The 26973-nt window shown below is 55.6% G+C and overlaps 1 protein-coding gene across 3 annotated transcripts; it reads right to left on the bottom strand.

Moving 5' to 3' along the window:
* Window positions 1-618: 618 nt before the first annotated feature.
* Window positions 619-26337, bottom strand: ZNF385A (zinc finger protein 385A; the record flags this gene model as incomplete). 3 transcript variants are annotated; one of them, XM_080706061.1, is made up of 8 exons in its annotated part: window positions 619-849; window positions 982-1077; window positions 1266-1435; window positions 1692-1934; window positions 6761-6923; window positions 8387-8497; window positions 17742-17874; window positions 26191-26337. In XM_080706061.1, 8 exons carry the CDS (start codon window positions 26202-26204, stop codon window positions 619-621), a joined length of 1161 nt encoding a protein of 386 aa, XP_080562187.1. The 3 variants fall into 3 exon arrangements, with proteins under 3 accessions (XP_080562187.1, XP_080562186.1, XP_080562188.1); XM_080706060.1 differs by having other exon boundaries at window positions 17742-17878; window positions 26144-26204; XM_080706062.1 differs by lacking the exons at window positions 1692-1934; window positions 26191-26337 and having other exon boundaries at window positions 17742-17873.
* Between the last annotated feature and the right edge of the window lie 636 nt (window positions 26338-26973).

Below are 26973 nucleotides of genomic sequence, written 5' to 3'. Positions count from 1 at the left end.
TCCTTGGTCCCACCCAAGTGCCAGAGACGCCCCCCAGTGCTGCCCCCTGCGCGGGGCCCGGCTAGCCCTGGGCTGGGGCTCGGTGCGGGGCGGGCACAGTGAGGTTGCCAGAGGTAAAAACCAAAGTGCTAACGAGGGATCCGGGATCCCGCCTGCCCCCTCCCCCTGCGGAGGACGGGCGTGTTCACGGAAGCGCTTCAGTTTGGGGTAGGGGGCCGGAGTCCCAGAGTCCGCTTATTGCCAAGAAAATCCATTTCTGCCCCTCGGGCCCCGACCATGGCTTGTGAACCCCGTTTTGTGCTAGGTTTGGGAGGGAAGGGCTGAATGGACATGGCTTTTGGGAGGGGGGTGTCTCCAAGGGGGCTCGGGGGTGAGACGGCCCCCCCTTTTCTAAGGGAGAGGGAAGGGCAGGGGGCGGGGTTCCCTGAGATCTGGGGTGTTCCCCCCCTTCTGAAGCCCCCCTCCCCCACTGCCCCTCCCCTGTCCTGGAACCCCGTACCTCGGGGTGGGGGGAGGAGAGGTCATTCAGGGAGCGCGGGAGGAGGGCGGGCTGGGAGCCCGGAGGCCTGGGTCCCGGCGGGAGGTGAGGGGCTGACCGGGAGGGGTTCGAGGCTGAGGTCAGTAGGGGGAGAAGAGGATGGGTCCGTGCGCGGTTCGGATGGGTCCGGGGGCCGGGTGGAGCAGGGGGTGGGTGATCGGCGGTCCCTGCAGAAGAGGTGCGGCCGGAGCTGGGCGCAGGGACAGCGGGGAGCCCGCTGCCGCTGCCATCACCGCAGCCACCGCCAGGGGGCTGGGGAGCAGGCCGCCGGCCAAGGACTTGGGCAGCTCCTTGGAGAAAGTCAGCGTGCCCTGCGGTGGAGAGAGGCGCCGGCAGAGAGGTCACCCCGATGTCCTGCAACCCCACCTCTCTCCGCCCCGCCCGCGGCCCGCTTTCCCACCGCCCGGTCCGGGTGGCCCAACGCCCCAGCGCCCGGGCCTCACCGCCAGCTCCCCGGCACCCCTGGGCTTCTTGTGACGGCTCAGTAGTGGGTTGGGCTTCCCGGCCACGCCATCTCGGTGCCGCCGGCTGGAGATGTGCTGCGGAGTGAGTGGGGAGTGGTCTGTGACCCCGGGAAAACCGCAGCGGCCAGGCGCCCATAAGTGCGCTCCTAGCCAGGGCCCCAGGGATCAAGCCCTGAAGAAGGACGGCACCCAAGTTCCTGGTCCTCCCAACCCTCTCGGCTGGGGGAGCTCCCCAGGATCCCTGGGCGGGGCCTCAGACCCACCTGTTTCAGCTGGACCTCCGAGTTCACCTTGACGTTGCAGATCTCACAGTGGAAGGTTCGGTCCTGGGCAGGAGCCTCCGGTTCCCCGGGGGTGGGAGGCCCCAGCCTAGGGTAGGCTTTGATGGGCCCTAGCCCACTCCGGGCCTCTAGAATCGTCTTGTGCTTAGTACCTGGAGCCCGCAGGGAGCAGGAGGTAAGCAGGAGGAAAAGCTTCCATACCCATATTCCCAGTTACAGTGCCCGCAGGGATGAGGCAAGTGTTTTTCCACGTAGCTGGGTTCCCTCCCAAACACAGGTGGGTCAGGGGAGTCAAGGTGAAGTGAGGAGGGGAGCCGAGGAAGTAAGGGGCTGGGGGAGGCTGGGAAGGAGCTAGCCTGGCAGGGTGGGCAGAGGACGGGAGCATGGTTGGGCCAGGAATGCCCTTACCTTTGTTATGTGCCTCAAGCTGGGACAGGGAGTTCACAGCCACCTTGCACAGCGCACAGTAGAGCAGCCGCTTGGCTTTCTCCTCCTCTTCCTTGCTCCCCCCAGGCAGGGGAGCCGGGGCCGGGGTCCCCCCTTCACCCTTGGTTCCACCCCGGCCAGTCTCTGGAACACTTGGAGGGGATGGGGAGCCAGGTTGTTTCTCCGGGGATCCCGGGGCTGGACCCAGACCATTCTCCGTGGAAACTGTTGGGGAGAAACATGGATGGAGTCAACTCTTTTATTTATTTTTTTTGCGGTACTCGGGATGGAATCCAGGGGCATTCTACCTCCAAGTGACACCCCACCCCTATTTTTAATTCTTTATTTTGAAACAGGGTCTCACTGAATTGCAAAGGGCTTAAGTCAGTCAGGCGTGGTGGTGCAAGTTTGTAATCCCCGCGCTTGGGAGGCTGAGACAGGAGGATCGCACAGGTTCGAAGCCAGCCTCAGCTACTTAGTGAGGCTCTCAGCAACTTAGTGAGACCCTGTTTCCAAATAAAAGTATAAAATAGGTCTGGGAGTATAGCCCGGAGGTAGAAACGCCCCTGGGTTTCACCCCCAGTACCACAAAAAAACAAACAAACAAAAAACAAAGGGCCTAAGTTGCTGAGGCTGTCCGTGAACCACGATCCTCCTGTCTCAGCCTCCCAAATGCTGGGATTACAAGTGTGGGCCACCACGCCCAGCTGAGGTCAGCTCTTGATGCAGACACCCACCTCCATTTCCTGGAGGGCAAGGGCTCAGGAGGCCCCACCCTGTGACCACATGCATGTTCTCGTGCCCTGGGCCAGAGCCACCTGTGGTTCGGCCGCCAGGGGCTGGCTGCGAGGCCAGGGCTTGGCAAGAACCCTGTAAGGGGACAAGCAGGAGGTCTGGTCCCACCAGCCTACCTTGAAGGTGAGGTTGGCCACCTGCCCAGCCAGGGGGAGAGGCATGAACGTGAACTCGCCCCCCAGTGACCAGCCGGCCAGCCTGAGCTTCCTGCGAGGAGGGCCCCTTGCAGAGTCCTGCCCTGTCCCCCAAGGAGGCACACCACAGAGGCAAGGAAGGCGCAGAACCCAGACACAGGAAGGCCGGGAGGGACAGATGCAGCATGGCAAAGGGAAACAGAAACAGAAGAAGCGGAGAGGGAAGAGACAGGGATGCGGCTGCTCTATAATTCATGGCTCCATTAAAGATGCACGGCCCCAGGCCTCCGCACTGGGTTCTGGCCTGGGTACAGGGGAAACTCTAACACCCCCATTCTTGCTCCAGCAGCTGATCCAGTTTCCAGGTCACATGGAGGCTTGCAGTGGGGGAGCTGAGGGAGGGCAACTCCTGACCCCTGCAGGTGTCCATCTGTCTGTCCTATGCTTCTTCCCCTTCTTTCTCTCAACATCCTCCACCTTCAGCCCAATGCAGACAGTATGTTCCCATCCCAGCCTGTGTTCGTCATGGTTCATGAAAACAGGATATAACTATCTTGCCCTGTATCCTTAGAGATAGTGTAGGAACCAAAGGAGGTAATAGGTGCAAAGTGCCTAGAATACCGTGTGTGTGCGCGCGTGTTGTTTTGTTTTGTTGTTTGTTTGTTTGTCGATACTGGGAATTGAATGCAGGGGCATTCTGCCTCTAAACTACATCCCCAGTCCTCCTTTTTTTTCGGTACTGGGCATGGAACCCAGGGGCATTCTACGTCCAAGCTACACCCTCAGCCCTATTTTTTAGTCCTTTCTTTTTATGTTTGAAAAGGTGTCTCACTGGGTTGCGAAGGGCCTCACTAAGTAGTAGCTGAGGCTGTCGGCAAACCGCCATCCTCCTGTCTCTGTCTCCCGAATGCTGGGATTACAAGTCTGTACCACCACACCTAGCTTATCCTTTATTTATTTATTTATTTATTTATTTATTTATTTATTTATTGTGGTACTAGGAGTAGAACCCAGGGGCTTTTCTACCTCCGGGCTATACTTCCAGACTTATTTTATACTTTATTTGGAAACAGGGTCTCACTAAGTTGCTGAGAGCCTCACTAAGTAGCTGAGGCTGGCTTCGAACCTGTGCGATCCTCCTGTCTCAGCCTCCCAAGCGCTGGGATTATAAGCATGTGCCACCATGCCCGGCTTCCTTTATTTTTTTGAAACAGAATCTCACTGAGTTGCAAAGGGCCTCACTAAGTAGTTGAGGCTGGCCCTGAACGGCAATTCTCCTGTCTCATCCTCTCAAATGCTAGGATTACAAGTGTGCACCACCATGCCCAGCTTCCCAGCCCATTTATTTTATTTTATTTTGTTTTATTTTTGTGTGTGTGTGGTAATGGGGATGGAATCCAGGGGCATTTTACCTCCGAGCTATACCCCCAGGCCAATTTTATTTCTTATTTTGAAACAGTCTTGCTAGGTTGATGAGACTCTCACTACTTGCTGAGGCTGCCCTTGAACCTGCGATCCTTCTATCTCAGCCTCCCAAGTACTGTGATTAAAAGTGTGCACCATCATACCTGGCTTTTATTTATTTATTTTATTATTATGTGTGGTACCAGGGATTGAATCCAGGGGCATTCTACCCCTGAGATACATCCCAGCCCTGTTTGTTTGTTTATTGTGGTATGGAACCCAGAGGCATTCTACCTCCGAGCTGCATCCTCATCCCAAATTTTTTTTTTTTTTTTTTGGTGGTATTGGGGATGGAACCCAGGGGCCTTCTACCTCTTGGCTACACTCCCAGACCTATTTTTTAGATATTTTATTTGGAAACAGGGTCTTACTAAGTTGCTTAGAGCCTCACTAAATAGCTGAGGCTGACTTTGAACCTGCGTGATCCTCCTGTCTCAACCTCCTAAGTACTGGGATTACAAGTATGTGCCACCACGCCCGGTTCTCATCCAAATATGCGTGTGTGTGTGTGTGTGTGTGTGTGTGTGTGTGTGTGTGTATTGCAGTACTAGGGATGGAACCTAGAGCATTCTACCTCTGAGCGACACCCCCAGACCTTTTTTTAAAAATTCTTTATTTTGAAACAGGGTCTCACTGAATTGCAAAGGGCCTCACTAAGTAGTTGAGGCTGTCTGCGAACTGTGTTCCTCCTGTCTCAACCTCCCAAATGCTGGGACTACAAGCATACACCACCACACCTAGCTCATCCCTGTTTTTCATTCCTTATTTTGAAACAGGGTCTCACTGAGTTGCTAAGGGCCTTACTAAGTAGCTGAGACTGTCTATGAACCCGATCCTCCTTTCTTAGCCTCCCAAATGCTGGGATTACAAGCATGTGCCACTATACCCAGCTCTATTTTTTACTTTAAAACAGGGTCTCACGCTGGGTGTGGTGGTACATGCTTGTAATCCCGGCGCTTGGGAGGTGGACACAAGAGGATCGCGCAGGTTCGAAGCCAGCGCACTGGCTTAAGAGACCCCGTTTCCAAATAAAAAAGTATAAAAAATAGGTCTGGTAGTGTAGCCTGGAGGTAGAAGGGTTTCCAGGAACCCCAGTACCACCAAAAATAAATAAATACATAAAATAAACAGGGTCTCTCTAAATCGTGGAGGGTCTCACAAAGTACCCGAGGTTGGCTGTGAACCCGCAATTCTCCTGTCTCAGTCTCCCAAGTACTGGGATTTCAAGTATGTGCCACCACACCCAGCTATTTTTATTCTTTATTTTGAAACAGGGTCTCACTAAATTGTTGAGGGTAGATAATCTGCCTATATCAGCCTCCCAAGTACTGGGATTCCAACCGTGGGCCACTACACCTGGATTCTTTTTTTTTTTTTTAATTTTGAAACAGGGTCTCACTAAATTGCTGAGGCTGACTGTGAACCTAAGATCCTCCTGTCTCAGCCTCCCAGTGCTGGGATTGCAGGCATGCACCATCACATCTGGCTCTGTTTTTGTTTTGGAACAGGGGCTTTCTAGGTTGCTGAGCACCTCCCTACATTGCTGAGGCTGTTCTTAAACCTTCAGTCTTCCAGTTTCAACCTTCCAAGTACTGGGATTACAGGCGTGGGCCACCATGCCCAGCTTGGAACAGTGTTAACTACAGCCACTACCTTTGTCTCCCCAGTTTGACAGAGATGTTAACAATGGAATTCAAGATAGTCAGCGCCTGAACACAATGAGAACTCAGCTCTCTCTCTCTCTCTCTCTCTCTCTCTCTCTCTGTCTCTCTCTCTCTCTGTCTCTCTCTCTCTCTCTCTCTCTCTCTCTCTCTCTCTCTCTCTCTCTCCCCCCCTCCCTCTCTCTCCCTCTCCCTCTCTGCGTGTGTAAGGGACTGGGTGTGTGTGTAAGGGACTGGGTGTGTGTGTAAGGGACTGGGTGGGGCCGAGCATCCGTTCTCATTGTTAGGGTGGGGCAGGAAGGGCTGGCCAGGATTGGAGGAAATGGGGACAAGGGGGATGGATGTTAGGTTTCTCTGGAGTTGGCCACGACTGCCTTGTGATGTGGCAATCCTAGGCTAGAGTAGGGGTGGTTCCTCACTTCCTGTCCCCATGCTCCCTCTTCCCAGTTTCTTGGGAGTATGGTTGAGGGTGGCCACCAGCCATGAGGGGAAAAGAATTTCAGAGTTGCTTTTTGTAAACCTGCAAAAGACCTCAAAGATCTTAGAAGTCTCACTCTCTTATTTGCCAGAAAAGAAAATTTTGGCCCACAGAGGCCCAAAGGTCTACCCAAGGCCATGCAGGGAGCTGCCTGGGTTTCATGGCCTCAGTCTTCCAGAGGGGAGCCCCATGGGGCAGGCGCTCAGCTCTCCGATTCCCCTGGACTCTGGGTTCTCCCTCTGGATTGGACGGTTCCCTTTTTCTTGGGGAAGTTTGCCAGGTGGCCTCACCCTTAGCCCCTCTCTGAGTCACTGGGCAGTGGAGATGACAGACAGTGGGGACTCTGTAGAGAGGAGCCGGGGTGACGGGATGGAAATTCCACATCACTGTGCTTGGCTCTAGGGCTCACCTTGGGTGGGGTGGGGGTGGGGACTGAAGGAGGGACAGAGGAGAGTCTGGGAAGTGAGGGGAGGACAGAGAGGACAGAGAGCATTTAAGGGTGTGGGGGTTCAGACACACCTGGGCGGGGGGCTACGCCCTCCCCGTTTTGGGGGGTGCTGCCTGGCGGGGCTGTGTCTCCGGACTCCCGGACTCCAGGCTCCCTGCTTCGGGTCTTGGCGGCCTCGATGCCTTTGACTCGTCGGGCGTGGCGATTACCCTTGTAGTGCGCTTCAGCCTGGCTCTTCAGGGATGAAGAAAAGGGAATGGGAGGTCACCTTTCCCGGCTCATCTCCCGCAGGCTCCTCAGAGGCCTGCTGCGAGGTCCCTGCGCTCTGAGATGAGAAGCCCCATGCCGATCCTGCTGCTTACTCCTGGGGCTCGGACAAGAGACAAGAGATCCCTGCCTAGCCCAGGCTGCACCCCGCTGCCACACCCAAGGCCGGGCTGCTGACTCAGGCCCCCACTTCATCCTGGCTGGAAGGGACCCCAAACCTATGGAAGCACCCTAAACTGAGTGGGGCCTAACAGCACAGACAGTAGGTCCTCTGAGTTCCCTGGACTTGCTCCTTCACCCTCAGGAGCTCAGACGCCTGGGATCTCTCCTGATAACTCCCCCCAGGTCTCATTTTCCCTGAAGCCTTGCAGACACCCTGGAGGACCCTGGCCACAAGCCCGGCTCTGGAGACAGGAGACAACAGCAGAGACAGCTGTCAAAACAGAGCCACTGGATGGGGGAGGGAAGGGAGGGCAAAAAGAGGGGAGGGCTCTCAGGGATTGGCTGCCCGCCCTGCCAATTTCGTTCCCTCCACTGAGGAGTGGGGTTGATAGAGAGGATGCCCAGGGTCCAAGCTACACCAGAGGCCTAATGCTAGGTTGGTCATGGCTCCACCTGCCTGCCCCCACCCTCCTACACTGCCATTCGCACCCCTGCTAAGAATGCAGAGTCCAGGAGGCACAAGGTCACCTAGACAGGGGTAGAAATAAAAGGCATGGATAGGCAAGAAGACTGACAGCCCAGGGGTAGGGCAGTGGTATGCAGGGCCCAGCAGCATGAGTGTATGTGTGTGTGTGCGTGCGCGTGTGTGTGTGCGTGCATGCGCATGCGTGCTTGTACTGGGTAGAGAAACAGAACATGCTTCTATTTCTCCCTACTCAGCAGAATGAGGCTCTGCTGTTTTTCTCCAAAATCTCTCAGAGCCTATAGTATATCGTACAAAGTTCCCTCTAGACCCTAACAGAGATCTGAATGGAGTCTCAGAGGGAGGTAAGGTGGGTGGCTGGACACCCGGGTTCTGGGTTTTGCGTGGCTTCTCCCCATGGGGAAAGTCCCACAGGAGGGGTGCGGGGTGTGATTTGGAGGGAGGAGGGAAGAAATGAGGTGGAAAGAAGAGGAAGGCAGGAGGTTAGAGGAAGGTGGCTGGGCTGAGGGAGGAGTTCAGCAGAGGCTCTGCAGGGAGCCCCTGCCCCAATTCAGCCTGCGCCCTAGACCGGAGGGGTCAGCCTTAGAGGATGAGTATCCAGCCAAAATACGCAGTGACCTCTCGTCCCTTTCAGTGCCTCCTGTAGGTTCCTGCCCCTTTCGCAGTATCCCCACTTCCTGACTTTCCCTCCCCTCACCCAGAACCCCCTAACCTTGGCCAGCCCACAAGGACCCCAGGCTGTCCCTGTCTACCCATGGACTGGGCAGTCGGCTGGGCTTCTTACCTGAGAATTGAAGCGGATTTGACAGACATTACAGGAAATGACAGGCCGCTTGGTCTTGAGCAGGGGTCCCCCAAAGGTGTGAGAGAGCACAGCCTTCTGCACAGGGTCCATCTGTGGAGGCAGGCGGGGGTGAGTGGGGAGCCCCAGCAGCAGCTCTGCCCCGATGCCCCACTGGCAGCCGCTGTGTTAAGCCAGGGCCCTGGAGGGGATTCTCTCCTGCCCCTCAGTGTGCCGGAGGGCTTCATTCTCCTGTTTCCAGCTCAATCTTTTTTACTTTACTGTGGTAACGAGGATTGAAGCTAGGGGAATTCTACCTCTGAGCTACACCCCCAGCCCTATTTTATTTTGACAAAGGATCTTGCTAAATAGCTGAGGCCGGTCTTGAACCTGTAATCCTCCTGATTCAACCTCCCAAGAACTAGGATTACAGGCATGTGCCGCCATGCCTGGTTTAGCTCAATCTTCAGAGCACTGCGGGGGCCTGGATGAAGCCACACTGATCCAAGCTCCCATTTTGTAGAAAGTGGGAGTGATTTGCTCAAAGTCACATTTGAGTTGATGGCAAAGGTGGAACCTGAGCCTGGCCTCTTGCCTTGGCCCACTGTGCCACGAGGGTCCCCGATTCTGTCACCCTGGCCTGTCTCCTGCAGGTAGGCAACCCACTAGAGGCCCACTGACACGAAGTCCCAAGGATCCCTACCCCTAGTGCCTCCCCTGAAGCCCTGGACCCCTCTGGCCCCACTCTGGGCTACGATCAGCCACTGGTCCCAAAAGGTGCCTGATCCCTCCAGCTCTCCATCTCAAGGCCCCAGCTTGCCCTTTAAGGCAGCACCTTCTAGAGGGAGTAAAAGAAGCCAGCAGAGAGCAGGTGGCTCTAGAGAATAATGAGGACTTAGAGAAGGACCTGGATATCTGGGTAGGGCCCGAGGCTGCCCAGGGACCTTCTGAATCCTCTCTCCCTGCTTCCGGGGCTCCTGGGGCAGGGCTGTGGGTGGGGTGGGACTAGGAGCCATCTCTGTCTCCACCCTGGGTCACCAGATGTCTGTGCAGCCTCCTGCCAAGAGTTCACATGGGAGGGAAGCGGGTGGGAGTTTCTCTGAGGCCCTCTGCTATCAGGGGATAGAGCCAGGGCCTAGAGGCATGAACACTGCCTTCCTGAACAGCCCTCCTTGGGGCCCCTCAGCGGCCAGGGAGAGGCCAGATTGGAATGCTGCTGAGGCGAGGGTCGGGCGATGGCTGGGACTAACTCAGGGCTGAAACCGTATCTTCCAGGTGGAGGGAATCAAGTGAGACAGTTCCTGGGGATCTGGGGTCCTTAGTTTTCAGTTGAGCCCCTCCTGGGCCCGGGTCTCTGGGTTCACAGTGAGATGTTGTAAGAGACAGAACATGAAGCCGAGGAAGGCGGCTGGAGTCTGGAAAGCCCAGAGATCCGGACTCTCCCCTTCTCCCAGGAGTCTCCCAGGCTGGTTGGGGAAAATGTCAGCAAGGGGTTTCGCCATCCCTGTCAAATGGGCACAGTCTCACCTACCCTGCCTCATTTTGATGGTGGTGGATTTGGGGGACCAGGACTGAGATAAACGGTCTGTCGTGCACCCCCTCTTGGCCTACTATAGGCTGGAAGCAGCTGCCCTCTCTGAGCTCTCGTCTCACCTCCCGTCAGCTTCCTGGAAGCCCCAGTCCCATCAGAGGAAAAGCCCAACAGGAGAGGAATGGGTGTGTCTGTGTGTGTCAGGCAGGCTGTGCTCGTCTGTGCATGGGTGGAGTGTTGGTGTCTTGTACTGTGTGTACACCATTTATGTATCAACAGTTCTGTGCTCGGGGGCTTTGCTGACAGGGCGAATGGTCAGGTTGTGTAATCTTCAGCTGTGTGTTTATCTGTGTGAATGCATGATGTGTTTGGCAGAATGAAAGACAGACCAAGTTGGAGACAGGCTTTAATCAGAAAGGGAAGACAGACTGCTGCTCTCAGCTCCCAGTCTCTAGGCCTTAGTCTTTCCTATTCAGAGATGCACCCCCATCTCTGCTCTGGGGTTCTCCTAACCCCTGGGCTTCTGCATATGCTGGGTGGGGAATGGGAATTCAGCCCAGACAGAAACCCAATCTGGGCCAGGAAACCTAAGTCGGGTGAAAACGGCAGGGAGAGAGGAGTGGGATGGAGGGCGAGCAGGCGCCTGGTTCTGTCCATGCCCCACCCCATCCCCCAGACTGCTCTGGAGGCCCGAGGAGGACCCAGCACCCTGAGCACGAGTTGCAGGCTGCCCACCCCAACCTCCATCCCCTGAGAGCGGTCCTGGCCCCACCTGGTCCCTCCTCCAGGGTGACAACTTAACTCTCACACAGCCACCTCCCCAGGGTAAAAGTCAAGAAATGCCAACTGGGGGGGCAGGGCAGGGGCGCTGGGGAGCCAGACAGGCCCTTCTCATCCTCTCCTCCAGGAACCCGGGAGTCATAGGCTGAAGGTGAGGGCTCCTGGGCCCAATCCCCATGCAGGTGGAACGTGAGCCACCCAAATGCTACTCCGGGCCAAGGTCAGGAGGCCCCGGTGACCTAGATGAGGGCTCCCTGGGGAGAGGTGCAGGCCAGCATCTCCCAGGGCCGTCTCATTCCAGAGTCTCCTCCACGGGATGCTGGCCCAGACACTGTCGGGCCAAGTCCACCAAACAGTCCCCTCCCACCTGCCCTCCAAGAGCGGACCTGAAGGGGACCAGTTCTCCAGAGCAGGGCAAAATGAGTCAGGAAGGGCAAGGGGGGAGAGGGAGGAAACCAGACCAGGAGCAGGATGGGCTCTGATCGTGTTGCCTTCCACTGCCCTCTATGCCGCCCCTGCTTTGCCACCTCGCTTCCCCACCCCCAAAATAAGGAGACAAGGGAAAGGGGTGAGATGTCGGGGAAGGAAGACCTGAGAAGCAGGCAGCTAGGGGGTGTCTAAAGAGCGGGTGGGCAGCTGGTGGGGGATGAAGGCCGGGCCAGGGCTGGGGAAGAGGCAGCAAGGTAATTTGAGGGTAGGTGTAGGACCTGACGGAAGTCTGAAGATCTGGGGGACTCTCGGGACCTGGGAAGCGGAGGCTGGGGTACCCGGTACGTGGCTGCAGCCTGGGGGCGCCGGCTGGGACCCGGAGACGGGTTAGGGCCGCGCCGGTGTGGGGGATGGGCCGGCCAGCCCAGGGACCGGGCGCAGGGAGCGGTGGCCAGCCCCGCAGGGCGGGCGGGGATGGGGGGGGCTGCGGCAGCCGCGGCGCCCGGGAGAGAGGAGGGCCGGGTGGCTTACCCTGCGGGGCCCTGGGGGCCGCGGCTCCATGGCCCGGGTGGCGGCCCGGGCGGAGGGCCGAGCCTGGCCGGCCGGGCGGGCCGGGGACTCGGAGCTCGTTGCCCCGGCGGTCGGGGCTGTGAGGCCGGGCTGGCCCGGGGACGGCTGGCGGCGCGGGCCGGTCCGGAGCCCGCCCCGGAGGCGGGGCTGAGGGCGGGCCGAGGATGGGGCGGGGACCCGGAGCCGGAGGAATGCGGGGGGCTAGGCCGTAGAGAGGCAGGGGGAGCTCTCCAGGTTCAGACACCGCTTCTAGGAAAGACTTGGTCCCCCGAGGGGCCAGTCGGCGCGGTGGCGTGGGCACTGACCAGGTGATCTCCGCTGCCTCCAGCGGGGCTCCTCCTTGGGTCCAGCGTCCCCACCAATCCTACGGATGACTGTCTAGCTCGGACATTTGTCCTTCCTTTCACCCCTTCCGCTCTGACCCTCGCTCCTCTGCTGACCCATTCATTTCCAGCTCCCTCTGCACACAGCCCGGGTGCTGCGCCTTTTACAAGTCTCTCCGCACCGAGGGAAGGAAAACGAGCCCAGGAGCCCAATTGTCGCGCTGCCTCCCAGCGACTCTCCTGAAGGTTGGAGCTGGAGGCTTCCAGGGGGGAAGCGACCCCAGACCAGACCTGTCCCTAACCTCTTCCCACATCCTCTCCCCGCCCCACACCTGCCTGAGCGCCAGGTTCGCTAAGCTTTAGCCACGCTGCGGGCACTTGCTGCCCTCTGGCGGTGGAGTGGGGGCAGCGCTGGGGATGAGAGGCCGAGGGCAAAGCAGCCCACTCCCCAGGACTCCTTCCCTCTGGACAGGGACTGGGGTTCCCACTCTCTCATCTCCGGGTCTCAGTCCCCTCCGGGTCTCAATCTCCCCTGGGCGGAGAGATGAGGGGATCAGGACACGCATCCAGAGAGAGGGTGGCTTTGGGAGACAGCAAGGGGCGTCCAAGGGCAGAGGGAAGCAGGGAGGTGGGAGAATGGGGAGACACTAGGCAGAGGCCTAAGGGGTAGGAGTTTCCCGAGCAGGAAGGCAAGCTGGAGGTGCCAGTCCACAGGCGGGGAGACCCTGCCCAGGTGACAGTGCCACCACCACCAGCTCCTAAGGTGCCGGGCCCTTGGAATGGCTGCTCCCTACAGAGCTTTCTGCCTGGATTAGCTTAGTTAGTCATCACAACCAGTATTTGGAGGAGGCACTGTTATTATTTTCACTTTACAGGCAAAGGAACCAAGGTTTAGAGAAGTAAAATGATTTGCCCAAGGTCGTAAGCTAGTTAAGTGCCTGAACTGGGATTTGAACTTAAACCTGGGTGGCTTGACTGCAAAGCCGTGTGCGTAACCGCTGCGCAGGACTTCCCAAGGCCTGTCTGCAGCTTTTCTGCAGTCCTCATTCCCCTGCAGAATTTGACACTGTCGATGCAGCGGCCACGCTTTCTCCCTTGGCTTCTTCAACTCTACAGGAACACAGCACTCTCCCCACCCCCGCCACTGGCTCCTCTGTCTCCTTTGCTGGAGCCTCCTCCTATCCCCGCTGCCTAACTTGGCTTGTTCTCCAAGGCCAAGGCCTTGGCCATCCTATCTTTCTCTTTCTGATCCTCCCTCAAATAAAAATAATAACAAATATGTGATAATCACAGCAACCAACACTGAATGAGCAGTTACTTCTTGCTAGGCGTTATGATTACATAATACAATGGTTATCACCTGTGAGTCGGTACTATCACTATTCCATTTTATAGGTGGTAAAATTGAGGTTCAGGAAGGCTAAAAGGCTTGCTTAAGGGCACACAGCCATTACCATGGAATCGCGATTTGCATCCTGTCAGTCAGATAGCAAAGTGGCTACTGTTCAACACTCTGCTGCACTCGTGCTGCACCACGCTTATCCGTGCTCACGGCTTTATCTTAGGCCGAGACAGGAGGATCTCTGGTTTAAGCTAGATTTAGCAACTTAGCCAGACCATTTCAAAATAAAAAGCAAGGAGGCCTAGTTCAAAGGTAAGAATGCCCTTGGGTTCAACGCTCAGTACCAAATAAATAAATAGAAAGAAAAAGAAAAATAGCAGACAGACAGACATCATGGGCTACTCACATGAACTAACTAAGTAGCTTGGAGCCTCAGAGCACTTAACCTCTCTGGACTGCATTTCCTCATCTAGGAAACGGGGACAGTGCGTGTCCCTATTATCCCAGCTACTTGGGAGGCTGAAGTGAGAGGATCTCAAGTTTGAGCCCAGCTTTGGGAACATGGAAAAACCTTTGTCCCCCCAAAATGAGACAAAACAGAAATGGGACCATGATGGGGTTGCTGAGAGCTGAGGGTACTTGCATGGACCAGGTATTTCGATGGGAGAAAGTATTCCACATGCTGTAGCTCCAGGCACGCCCCATCGGTTGCACTTTCTCCAGTATTCTTTTCTAGCCCTTGTTCATGCAATCTGGAAGTACTCTAAGGCCACTGTGTGTGTGTGTGTGTGTGTGTGTGTGTGTGTGTGTGTGTGTGTGTGTGTTGCTGGGGATGGAACCCAGGGCCATTCTACCTCCAAGCTACACCTCAGTCCTGTTTTATTTTTATTTTTAAACAAAGCCTCCATAAGTTCCTGAGGGTCTTGCTAAATTGCTGAGGCTGAGCTGAGCTTGATGGCACACGCTTGTAATCCCAGCATTTGGGAGGCTGAGACAGGAGGATTGCAGTTCTCTCAGACAACCTCAGCTACATAGTGAGGCCCTTTGTAACTCAGTGAGATCCTGTTTCAAAATAAAGAATTAAAAAAAAATAGGGCTGGAGGTGTTGTTCGGAGGTAGAATGCCCCTGGGTTCTATCCCCAGTACTTCAGGGGAAAAAAAATTGCTGAGGCTGGCTTCTAGTCTGAGATCCTCCTGTCTCAGCCTCCCAAGTATTGGGGTTACAGTGTGTACCACCATGCTTCAGTCTCTAAAGCCACTTTTTGTGTGTGTGTGTGGTGCTAGGGATTGAACACAGGGCAGGCTACCTCCAAGCTATATCCTCTGCCCGAGTTTTTATTCTTTATTTTGAAAAAGGGTCTCACTAAGTTGCAGAGGGCCTCACTAAGTAGCTGAAGCTAGTTAGTGGTTCCTCCTTGTCTCAGCCTTCCAAATACTGGGATTATGAGTGTTCGCCACCGTGCCTGGCTCTAAGGCCACTTTTTAAATCCTACTACTAATAATAATTACTCAAAGCCCAAATCAAAGTTGGGCATGGTGCCATAGGCTTGTAATCCCAATACTTGGGAGGCTGAGGCAGGTGGAACCAGTACAAGGCTGGTGAGATCCTATTTCAAAAATAAAGAATAAAAAATAGAGTTGGGGGTGTAGCTCAGAGGTAGAATGCACCTGGATTCAATCCCAGTACTGTAAATAAATAAAAAAATAAATAATTGGAAGCTAGGTATTGTGGTGCACGTTTGTAATTCCAGCATTTGGGAGGCTGAGACAGATGAATGGTGGTTCTCAGACAGCCTCAGCAACTTAGTGAGGTCTTTTGCAACTCAGTGAGACTCTGTTTCAAAATAAAGAAAAAAAGCCTGGAGTAGTGGCATATGCTTGTAATCGCAGCACTTTGGAGGCTGAGACAGGAGGATCGCACAGGTTTGAAGCCAGCCTGCTACTTAGTGAGGCCCTGTTTCCAAATAAAATATAAAAATAGGTCTGGGAAGCTGGGAGTGGTGACTCACACTTGCAATCCCAGCATTTGGGAGGCTGAGATCAGAGGATCGTGGTTCGTGTACAGCCTCAGCTACTTAGTGAGGCCCGGTTTCAAAATAAAGAATAAAAAATAGGGCAGGGGGTGTAGCTCAGAGGTTGAAATGCCCCTGGTTCCATCTCCAAACCGGTAAAAAAAAAAAAAAAAAAAAAAAAAAATATATATATATATCTGGGAGTATAGCCTGGAGGTAGAAAAGTTCCTGGGTTCCACGACCACAGTACCATAAAAAGAAAGAAAGAAAGAAAGAAAGAAAGAAAGAAAGAAAGAAAGAAAGAAAGAAAGAAAGAAAGAAAGAAAAAGAAAGAAAGAGAAAGAAAGAAAGAAAGAGCAAGCCGGGCATGGTAGCGCACGCTTGTAATCTCAGCATTTGGGAGGCTGAGACTGGAGGATCAGGGTTTACTGACAGCCTCAGCTACTTAGTGAAGCCCTTTACAATTCAGTGAGACACTGTTTCAAAATAAAGAATAAAAAAAAAGGCCTGGGGGTGTAGCTCAGAGGTAGAATGTCTCTGGGTTCCATCCCCAGTACTGCAAAAATAACATAAAATAAAATAAAATTGGAGCTGGATGTGGTGGCACATGCCTGAAATCCCACCCAGTACTTGAGAGTCTAAGACAGGAGGATCACAGTTTCAAGGACAGTCTCAGCAAGTAATGAGACCCTCATCAAGTCAGTGAGACCCTGTTCCAAAATAGAAAAAAATAAGGTTGGAGGTGTAGCTTAGAGGTAAAATGCCTCTGGGTTCAATCCTCAATACTGGAAAAAGAAGAAAAACACCAGGTTGGGAGTATAACTCAGAGGTAGAATACCTCTGAGTTCAGTCTCCAGTGCCAACAAACAAACAAACAAACAAAAAAACAAAAAAACAGAGAACTCTATTTGGAGTCAGATGTTATGGATTTGAATCATATCTTAGGCATATATTGTGTCAACTTGTATAAGTTACTGATTCTTGGTCTCTGCTGCCCCATTAGTGGACAGGAAGACTCAGGTCTGCGTGGGATTGCTGGGTGCGCTGGGCGCGCCCACTCAGTAGGTGCTTGTGGCCCCGTGTGGTCTGAGGATGTGTGATTCAGGTTGGAGAAAGCAGACTCCCCCAGCCTTTAGCCTCAGCCCTCTCTCCAGGCCTCAAATTCCAGATGCCCATAGGACCTTCTAGGCTCACTGTCCTAAAGTGGGTTCAGCCCTTGGCCCAGACCTCTGCCTTCGCCAAGGGCGACTTCTTCCTCCCAGGCAGAGGCTGACTCACCCTTTCGCTCCTCCTCCACCCCAAACACCACTTGGTCACCAGGCCTGTCAGAATTTCCTTGGGAGCACCTCACCGTCCTCCCGGCTACTGCCCCTCGCCCAGTCTGACTTCTCTTTAAGCCCACATTGCTGGGGCGGTATCCTAACCGGACGCCCTCCTCCAGCTGCTTCCCCTGCCACGCCACTCCCCTGCTCAAGAAGGGACAGTGGCTCCTTCTTTCATACTGTAGCACATCTAGACAACGTTGCCAGCCCTCTAAGCCCTACTTACTGATCCTCTACCCAGCTGTGGGCTCCAGAGAGGCAGAGCTTAAAAAGAGACACGCTTATCTTCCTGTTTATCCCCCACCCCACCCTTTTTTTTTTTTGGTATTGGGGATGGAATCCCACTCAGTCTTCTACCACTGAGCTAAGCTATACCTACAGCCCTTTTTATTTATTTATTTGTTTGTTTGTTTATTTATTTATGATGGTACTGGGGTTCCTGGAAAACCTTCTACCTCCGGGCTACACTCCCAGACCTATTTTTATACTTTTTTATTTGGAAACAGGGTCTCTTAAGCCAGTGCGGCTGGCTTCGAACCTGCGTGATTCTTCTGTCTCCGCCTCCCAAGCGTGGGGATTACAAGCGTGTGCCACCACGCTCGGCTATTTATTTATTTAGGAAAGAGTTTTGCTAAGTTACTTTGGCCTCCAACCTGAGATCCTCCTGTTTCAGCCTCCCATGTACTGGGATTACAGGCATGTGCTGTACCTAGTTCCCTACTCCTTTCTCTCTAAGCATCTGTACCCTTCTACCTCCCTACTCATGGCCACCAGTTTAGGTCTTATGACTTCTCTGGAGGGTCAGGCGACTTGATGGAGGATTCAGTAAGATAATTTGTATAAACCATCCTACAATGTCTGGCCCATAGCAGGATCTCAGCAAATAAGAGCTACTGTTATTGTCGTTAATACTATACCATATAGCCAACAGTACTTGCTGTGGACTAGAAATGAGGAAGGTGGGGTTATAAGTAGAGATAAAGAATTGATTAGGGGAAAATGGGCAGGCTGGGCTGAGGGGCGGAGAGGTGGGTGCAGGAGCTACTCACAGCGCTGTAGTTGCTGAAGAGGCCCAGGGTGGGGGCGGGCTCCAGTGGGAAGGGCAGGATCTGCTTGAGGTCCAACGGGGGCTGCATGATGGGGGGCTGCCGTAGCAGAGGGAGGGGCCCTGCCCGGCTCAGGCTGCCTGAAGGGCAGAGAAAACATTCTGTGGGCTTGGAGGATCAAAGCTTGGATCTTGCTGCTTAAGCCTGGCAATCCCGCTTCCTGGTTGGCAGCCCCACACCCAGAAGTGTGAGCCCACGCGTGATCGGTACACACCCCTCCCCTGCTGGCTCCGCAGCAGTGAAGCGGGTCCTCCCTGGGCCTCTGGAGAGTGCGGACCCAGCCAGCCCTTCTGGGTGGTTTTTACTTCCCCTTCTCCAGCCTCCCGCCCCCAAGACCTGTAGGCACTTTCCGGGCCTAGGAAGAGCCTAGACCTTCTTGGAGCAGCAGAAAGTCAGAGTCCCAGGCCCTTGGCTACTCTCTTCTTCTCTGTCTTGCTTTACCCCGGGACATTCCAAAGTTCGGTATCATCCCAGAAGGACAGTCAACTGGGTGGTTCATCCTGCTGCCCAGAGGGGGACACAGACCCGGGGGGCAGGGCTGCTCAACCCTCCTACTCCCCAGAGTTACGCTTTGGTTCCAATCATAACTCTTAATTAGCCACCAACATCTCTGGGGTGGGTGGCTGCCACTTGCTGGGAGGTGCACACACAGACCTTCTTGGAGCCCCCTCTCCAGCCCTCCGCAGTCCTCCCCAGCCCCTCGGTCTCACCAGGGGAGTGCTCAGCTGCAGCTCTGCAGGAACCACCAGGACCCGGCCCCTGGGAGGGGAACGTCTAACCCCAAGGGGAAATGAAAGTCCAGACCAGCGTTCCCCTACCCTCCCCTGAAACCTTCTTCTCCTTTCCCTGGTGTCATGGGACGCAGTCCACCAGGTCCCAAAGGGGCAGCCCCCTATGTGCCCAGGACCCTCTGGGTTTCCAGGGGCCCAGCTCTCTTCTACAACCCACTGGCTAGCAGCTGCTGACCTCCAGCCCCTCCACTACCCCCCAGCCCCTGCCAGCAACAGGGCTCCCAGGACTGAGGGCAGCCTCGGAAGCTGCAAGATTGGTCCTGTCCTCCCTTGACCTTCCAGGCAGGGGATCCCCAGGATCTTTGCCTGCTCCCTCCATAGAGGCCAATGCCTTTCATACCTTCAGTTTCTGGTGCCTGCTGCCCCCAGGCAGTGGCCTGGCCCTGGCCCCCCAGGGGCCTGGGCCTGACAACGTCCCCTTCCCTCAGTCCTGCCCTCTGCCCCCTCTCTGGCCATCCCCCTCCCCCAGTCCAGTCAGGAGAATCAGCCAATCAGAGTCCTGGAAAAGTGGGGCAGAGGGGAGGGCGGGGGAGCAGGGATTAGGGGAATCTGAGGCGAGAGGGAGGGGGTGGGGAGGGCTCAGGCACAGCTGGGGGCAGGGAGCTGGTCCAGAGAGGTCTGGAGGGTCGGTCTCCTCCACCCAGAGTCCTCCAGACTGGGCGGCCGGGGTGCGTGGGGCAGACAGGGGTCAAGGCTGCCTGGATGTGGGGCTTCCATATTCTGAGGCCTGCCGCTTGACTTTGGCCCTCGAGCTGCTGGGGGGTCTATGTGTCAGCGTCTATTTCCTCTTCTGACATCTTCAGGGTTGGGGCAGGGTGGGGAGAGAAGTGAGAGGCCCACAGAAGAGCTCATGAGAGAGGATGGGAAGGAGTGGCAGAAGCAGGAAGAGAGAGAAGGGACAGGGACCCCAACCAGAAAAGGCTGGGAACAACGGAGAGGTGGGAGAGAGCAAGAGAAGCACAGACACTGTGAAGAGCGGGATGCAGAGCAGAGGCTGACGCAGAGAACAGAGTGAGCAGAGAGGTGGGAGAGGGCAGGCGACGATGGGCAGCTCGCTCTCCTCTGCCTGGTTGTCCCTCTGCTCCCCACGCCTCCTCACAGCCTGGCACCTTCAGGCCAGGACAGCCTTAACAAGCCCAGGGATGGTGAGAGAAACCCGAGTGCTCCCAGGGCCAGCCTCCACCACCACAGCTGGCTGGGCTGGCACTCAGGCACCGCAGTGTGGCTCTTGACCTTTTCTTGGCTCTGGGCTCTCTGGGCTCCCACAACTCAAGCCCATCTTAGAGGAGAGTGCCAGAAAGAGGCAGAGGAGGAGGAGGAGGAGGAGGAGGAGGAGGAGGAGGAGGAGGAGGAGGAGGAAGAAGAAGAAGAAGAAGAAGAAGAAGAAGAAGAAGAAGAAGAAGAAGAAGAAGGGAGAAAAAGAAACCAAGGAGCCCCCATGTGCCATGCAATGAATTCCAAGTGTTATCGCACTTTTTTTTTTTTTGGCGGTATTGGGCATGGAACCCAGGGTCATTCGACCTCTGAGCTACACCCCCTGCCCTATATTTTAGTCTTTATTTTGAAACAGGGTCTCATTAAATTGCGGAGGGCCTCACTAAGTAGCTGAGGCTGTCTGGGAACCGCGATCCTCCTGTCTCAGCCTCCCGAATGCTGGGATTACAAGCATGCGCCCGGCTGTTAACACATTTGATCTTAGAGGTGGCTCAGTCTATGAAGTGGTTATGGTTCTATAAAGCAGCTGATAAGCCGGGCATGGTGGGGCACGCTTGTAATCAATCCCTGTGCTTGGGAGGCTGAGACAGGAGGATCGCACAGGTTCGAAGCCAGCCTCAGCTACTTAGTGAGGCTCTCAGCAACTTAGTGAGACCCTGTTTCCAAATAAAATATTAAAAAGGTCTGGGAGTAAAGCCCGGAAGTAGAAAGCCTCTGGGTTCCACCCCCTGTACCCCCTCCCCCCAAAAAAAAAGCAGCTGATAAGATTTCCCCCCTGTGATATGTGAGAAACCTGGGAATCAGAGAAGTGTTTGTTTGTTTTTGGTATTGAGGATTGAAACCCAGGAGTATTCTACCTCTGAACTACACCCCCAACCCTATTTTTTATTCTTTATTTTGAAACAAGTTCTCACTAAGTTGCTGAGGGCCTCACTAAGTAGCTTAGGCTGGCTTTGAACCTGCAATTTTCCTGTCTCAGTCTCTCAAGTACTGGGATTACAAATGTGCACCACCATGCACTCAGCTCTAGAGAAGTTTAAAAATTTAGCTGATGTCACACAGCCTTTAAGTATCAGGGCTGAGATTCAAATCAAGATCTGTTGCTCTCTATAGCAGATTCTTTCTCTGCTCTATCACTCCCAAAGGACTCTAACTCTGAAGCAGAGAGCTGAGCACAGGCTCCCATCTTGTGTAAGAAGAGGACGGAGCGAGTATGTTCTGTGCGTTTCTTGGGGTTGCACTCTTCATTGCAACTCCAGAGGAGGTACGGGAGGAAACGGGGACAGCCTCTCAGTTTTCTGTGGCCAGTAGCTTCTCTTTCCTGTGAGCCTGGGGTCGGGAGGTGGGAGAGGGGGTGAGGGAAGGCAGAGGGTAGACACCTGCAGACCCACTGCCTCCTTCGCAGATTCCTGCCTGTGCTGGGGGGGCCGATGGCTGGGCGCGCAGGAGCAGGGGTCTTGATTTCATGGAGCCCAGGCCTCTTTCTGAGATAAGTGTAGTTTAAGTGTAGTTTTTTTTTTTCCCTTTTGTGGTGCTGGGGATTGAACCCAGGGTCATTATATCTCGGAGCAACACCTTAGCCCTATTTGATTCTTTATTTTTTATTTTATTTTTTGTGGTACTGGGAATGGACCCAGGGGTATTCTACCTCTACACCCCCAGCCCTTTTTTTATTCTTTATTTTGAAACCGGGTCTCACTGAGTTGCAGAGGGCCTCACTAAGTAGCTGAGGCTGTCCGCAAACCTCAGTCCTCCTGTCTCAGTTTCCCGAATGCTGGGATTACTAGCGTGTGCCATCACGCCCGACATTTATTTATTTATTTATTTATTTATTTATTGGCACTGGGAATGGAACCCAGGGGCTTTATACCTCTGAGCTACACTCCCTGTCCTATTTTATATTTTATTTGGAAACAGGGTCTCACTAAGTTGCTGAGAGCCTAAGTAGCTGAGGCTGGCTTCGAACCTTTGTGATCCTCCTGTCTTAGCCTCCCAACTACTGGGATCTTAAGCGTGTGCCAACACATCCTGCTGTTTTTTGTTTTTTTTTTTTTGTGGCACTGGGGATGGAACCCAGGAGCATTCTACCTCCAAGTTACACTCCCAGCCCTACTTTTTATTCTTTATTTTGAAACAGGGTTTCACTGAGTTGCAAAGGGCCTAAGTAGCTGAGGCTGTCCACGAACTGTGACTGTCCTGTCTCAGCCTCCCAAATGCTGGAGTTACAAGTGTGTGTCACCACACCCAGCTTATTGTTTATTTTTGAAACCGGGTCTCACTAGGTTGTGCAGGGCCTCACTGAGTAGGTGAATCTGGCCACTAATCTGAATCTTCCTGTCTCCGCATCCCAAGGCATCCAGGTGTTTCTAACCACTGAGCTTTGCCCCCAGGACCTGTTTTGTGGTACAGGGGATAGAACCCAGGGGCATTCTACTGCCAAGCTATACCCCAACTCCTGTTTATTTTATTTTTTCTGGTACTAGGGACTGAAGTCAGGGGCAATCTACCTCCAAGGTACATCCCCAGCCCTTTTTATTTTATTATTTGGAGATGGTGTCTCATTAAGTTGCAGAAGCTGGCTTTGAGCCTGTGATCCTCCGTCTCAGCTATTTTATTTTTTATTTGGAAACAGGGTCTTGCTAAGTTGCTAAGGGCCTCACTAAATTTCTGAGGCTGGCTTCAAACCTGAGACCCTCCTGTCTCAGCCTCCCAAGTACTGGAATTATAAGTGTGCACTACCACACCTGGCTTCCTCCACTCTTTTTTTTTTGTACTGAGGATTAACCCAAGGGCGTTCTATTTCTAAGCCACACACCCCCAGCAATTTTTTTTTTTCTGAAACAGGGTGTCATTCAATTCCTGAGGTTCTCATTAAATTGTTGACACTGGCCTCAAACCTGAGACCCTCCTATCTGAGCGCCTCCCAAGTCCTGGGATTTACAGGCGTGCACTACTACACCTGGCAAGTCACCACTTTTTGAGGACGACGGTCTCTTGTGTCCTCGCTGGGTGCCAGCTAGCTTCACTGACTCTCCTTCTTATTTCCCATCTGTCAAAGGAGAACGACAGTCCCTGCCTCAAAGACTTGATGAGAAGATTGAATGAATCTATGTAAAGTGCTGGCATGCCAGAATGAAAGCTCAATAAATGAATTCTCTTCTTATAGATGCTGACAGTTGGCTGAGAGAGGGGGAGTTACTCGACCAAGGTCACACAGCTAGTGGGGGGGTGAGAACATGCCTTGGTTTTAGAGGCAGAGCTTTGAGCACTGCTCTTTTCTGGATAGACTTGGGGAGGGAAAGGAGAAAGGCAGGAATACAGGAAGGGCGGGGAAAGCATGAATTGAAGTCAGAAATCCAGGGCTTTTGTCATCTGGCTAGGTGAGCGCTGCAGGCAGGTTGAAGGCAGAGGAGGAGGGTAAATTGGAATGCATGTGTGTGGCACCCAGGTTAGGCAGGCCAGGAGGAGCTGGGGCCTGGTTGGGGCAGGACACTGGGGAGGGAAGCTCATTAGAGTAATTACCTCCAGCAGATCCAGCCCCACCCAGCTCCATGGGGAATTGCTACATGCCTTATTAAAGACAGTTCCCAGTGCACTTGAGAGAGGTGAGCTCTCAGCCCCTCCGACGGGACAGAGGTCCATCTGTCCATCTCCACACCCTGCTTAGCCCTAGGTATTTGATCCAGTTCGTGTTTCCTTTTGGGCACTAACCCACGACCAAGCTGCAGAGCAAGCTGCATCTGGCTCCCTCCCACTGGGGCCTGGTCTCTTCCTTCTCCTCTTCCCCAGAAGCTGGCCAGGTCCTAAGCGCCAGCCCTTGGGCTCTCTGGGGACGGTGGGCAGGCCGGGGGGTGGGAGGCGAGGGCAGGCCCTGGTGGGAAGGAATGGGAGACTGGCTTTGGCTGTGAGCTGGCTCAGGGAGCGGCCCTGCCTGGGCAAGCACAGGAGCCCGGAAAGGTGTCAGGGCAGGGCTGTGAGCAGTGCTGGTCTGAAGGCTTGGCCCGGAAGAGATTCAGATCTAGAGGTATCAGAGGTTAGTGCAGCCAGAAGCTAGGTGAAGGGGGCAGGCTCAGCACTGGGTCTGACTAGGAGTTAGGGTCTGAGGCCAGAAGGAGGAAAGGAGCTCTCCTTTCATCCCTCTCTTTTCCTTTAGCCCTTTTGGCTTCTCCTTCGGCCCCACAAATGGCTCAGATGGGGTGGAATGGGGGCAAAGCCTTGAACTCTCAGCTTTTGGGTCTTATTTTATTGACCAAGCTCAGTGCATCTGTCCCCTTCTGCCTCAATTCCCCCATCCTGGCAGGAGGCTGGCTGAGAGCTGGAAAGGCTTTGAAGTCAAAGATGAAAGAGACAAGGGGATCGTTAGCAACAACCACTCAAAACACCATCCCTAATAACCCCAGGGTGGATGTGGGGGCAGGGCTTAAGGGAGGAAGAGAAGAGGGGAAGGCACCTCTCGAAAAATCTTTCCCCACCTGAACGGAAGGGGCCTTCTCCAGGCTCTGGAAAGGACAGCACGGTAAGGCCCAGAGCAGGGGAGCTGAGCCCTGAACCTTAAACCTGGGCCCCAACTCCAGATCTCCAGCATGCTGTGCGGGGCTGTGCCAGGCAGGGACATCTGAGGGGCCCCTCCAGGGCCACCTTTGCACATGGCCTCAGTGGGCGTCAGCATTCAGAACTGCAAACCTCAGTATGGGTCCTGAGTGTAGGGCTTCTCCCTTCCTCAAGGAGGCCAAGGTGGGGCAGGGCTGTGCCCCTGGGAGAGCGCACGCAGCTCAGGCGCAAGCCCCAGGTCCAATCAACAGCACAGGCTTGGGGGTTCCACCAGGCTTCCCACACTCAGTGGGCTGGGCCTGAGGAAGGTATTAATCAGTGTCTCCCAGGGACACGGCCTCAGTGGGGCTCATCTCTTCAGGGCCTACTGGCAGGGCCACGGTGCAGCCGGCCCAGGGAGGAGCCAGAGCTGGGGTTGGCACCGCTGGAGGAATGTGGAATCTGCACCTTGGTGGGGGGGCAGGTCCAAAGCCATTGGGGGTCCCTCTAGAGGGCGGGGGTGGTACTCACAGCAGACTGTGACTATCTTCCCCTTCTGGAGATACTCCTGGGAAGGAGGCAGGCAACCAGTCATTCATGCTTAGGTCTCTCATTCATTTAATAGAGAGCCAGGTGGAGGGGTGCGAGACAGAGGAGGGGAGACACAGCTGCCCAGGAGGAGAGAGGGAGGCGGAGGCAGGAGGGCAGATGGTTCACTAGCTAAGTCAAAAGGGGGTAGGGAATCATGGGAGGAAGAAAAGAAAGGCAAATAGCCGGGGGTCTCAGGAGAGGGGCAGCGCAGGAGTCACTCCAGCCCTCTGGGCATCAGCATGGAGCCAGGTGTCCCCAGTGGGGGCGGGAGACCACAGGTGTCTGGGCCGGTGGGCTGCTCCCACCACAAACAGGGGCAGGAACCGGCCTAGCGGGGTGGAGGGCAGAGGTCAGAGCCGTCCAGTGCACTACGGTGGAGGCAGGGCAGGGCTGAGGGTGAGGGGAGCTGATGCGGAGTCCAGAGCGCAGCTAGGCCCTCTCCTCCCCCATCCCTGGGGCTCCCTTCCCGATGTAGGTCATGAGGATGGGGTGGCTGTGGCTGACGGGCTGTCACAGCCCAGCGGGAGCTCCCCTCCCCCACCCACACTGTCCCGATCGCCCCTCCCTCTCTTGGTGCCCCCAGCCCAGAGCAGAGGCGGAGGGGGCGAAGGAAGACGGGGAGGAAGGGCCCAGGCAGCCAGGGCAGGGAGAGAGAGGGGCAGGTCCCGGCGTGTTGGGGCAGGATGGCTGCGGAGACGGGATCTAAGCCGCAGAAGCGCTGGGATGGACAGTTTCCCACCCCCTCTTCTCCCCGACCCCTTTATCTTCGGGCCTCAGGTTCCCACCTCCCACCACGCTCACCTCGAAGCTACACCCACCATCTTCTCCCCCGCCCCCCACTTCCTCCTTTCCCTCTTATCCTGGGCCCAGAAGGATGTCGGAGTGTCAAAGCCAAGGGTAGGGGAAGACGCTGAGGGGGGGAGGGGGACGGGTCAGAACCTTTCCCCAACTCCACCTAGCCCGGACCAGCCCCCTCCCCCAGGCTCTCCTAGATTGTCATATAATATTCATGAGCCTCATGAATACGCAATGTTCTCATTATGGGGCGGGGGTCTCACTCCGCTCTGTCTCCCCCCCCCCTTGCCACTCCCTAGGTTACCGGGAGAAGCGGCGGCTTGGGGAAGCGGGGACCCCAGATGTGGAGCCAGATGAAGGGGGAGGGGGAGCCGTGGCTGACTGGCGGCCGCAGTCACCGCCGTGTCGGGAGGTTGGGGTGACCCGCGGGGGGGACCCCGGAGCCCGGAGCCTGGAGTCGCGGAGGCCACTCACCGAGGATCATGCTGGGGACCCAGGCGCCCGGGGTTCCGCGCCGCTCTGTCCCGGGGGCCGCTCTGGCCGGGCTGGGGTACGGGGGGAGGAGCCGGGGGCGGGGCGGAGGCCGGCCGGGGCGGGGCGGGGCGGGGCCCGCAGCAGGTGAAGCCGCGAGCCGGGTCGGGGCGCCGGGCTCCGCGAGGGGGCGTCGGGGCAGCTCCGGCCCCCTGGCGCCCGCTCGCGTCCGCCCCTGGACTCGGGGGCGTGCGGGGTCTCCGCAGCGGGGGTCGGGGGAACAGGACGTTTGAGGACGGTGTGAGGTGGTGGAGGAAGCTGGGGAGGCGGATGCCTGGGTTCCCGGGAGGGGCCGAGAGTGAGGGCGGGGAGCCCGGGTGGGGTGGGACGACTGTGCCGCCCTGGAGGGCTGGGCTCCAGGAGGTGGGGTAGGGGATCGGTCCGAGTTTGTGTTTTCGTGGCTTTGGGCCAGGATGCCCGGGGGTTGGGTCTCAAAGGTGAGGTGGAGGTTTGAAGATGAATTGAGCTGGATCTCTGGCTGGGGTCCGAATGCCTGGGTCCTTGCCTGAGTGAGGAGCCCCCCGGCAGTGTTCTGGAGGCAGTGGAGAGAAGATTGTAACCCGGATCTTTAGGGCAACTGGGAGGGGACAGAAGAGCTAGAACCGAGATGCCACCTGGCAGAGATGGGGTTGGGAGGGGACGCCTTTACCCACCGCCCACGTGCCGCACTCTCGGCTCCAGGGAGGGCCTCTATTGGAGAGCGCTGGGGAAGCCGGGGGAGG

The sequence above is a fragment of the Muscardinus avellanarius genome, assembly GCF_963383645.1.
Source record: "Muscardinus avellanarius genome assembly, chromosome: 11".
NCBI lineage: Eukaryota > Metazoa > Chordata > Mammalia > Rodentia > Gliridae > Muscardinus > Muscardinus avellanarius.
Note: the sequence above shows the minus strand (reverse complement) of the source record. Positions and strands in the feature narration are given on the sequence as shown.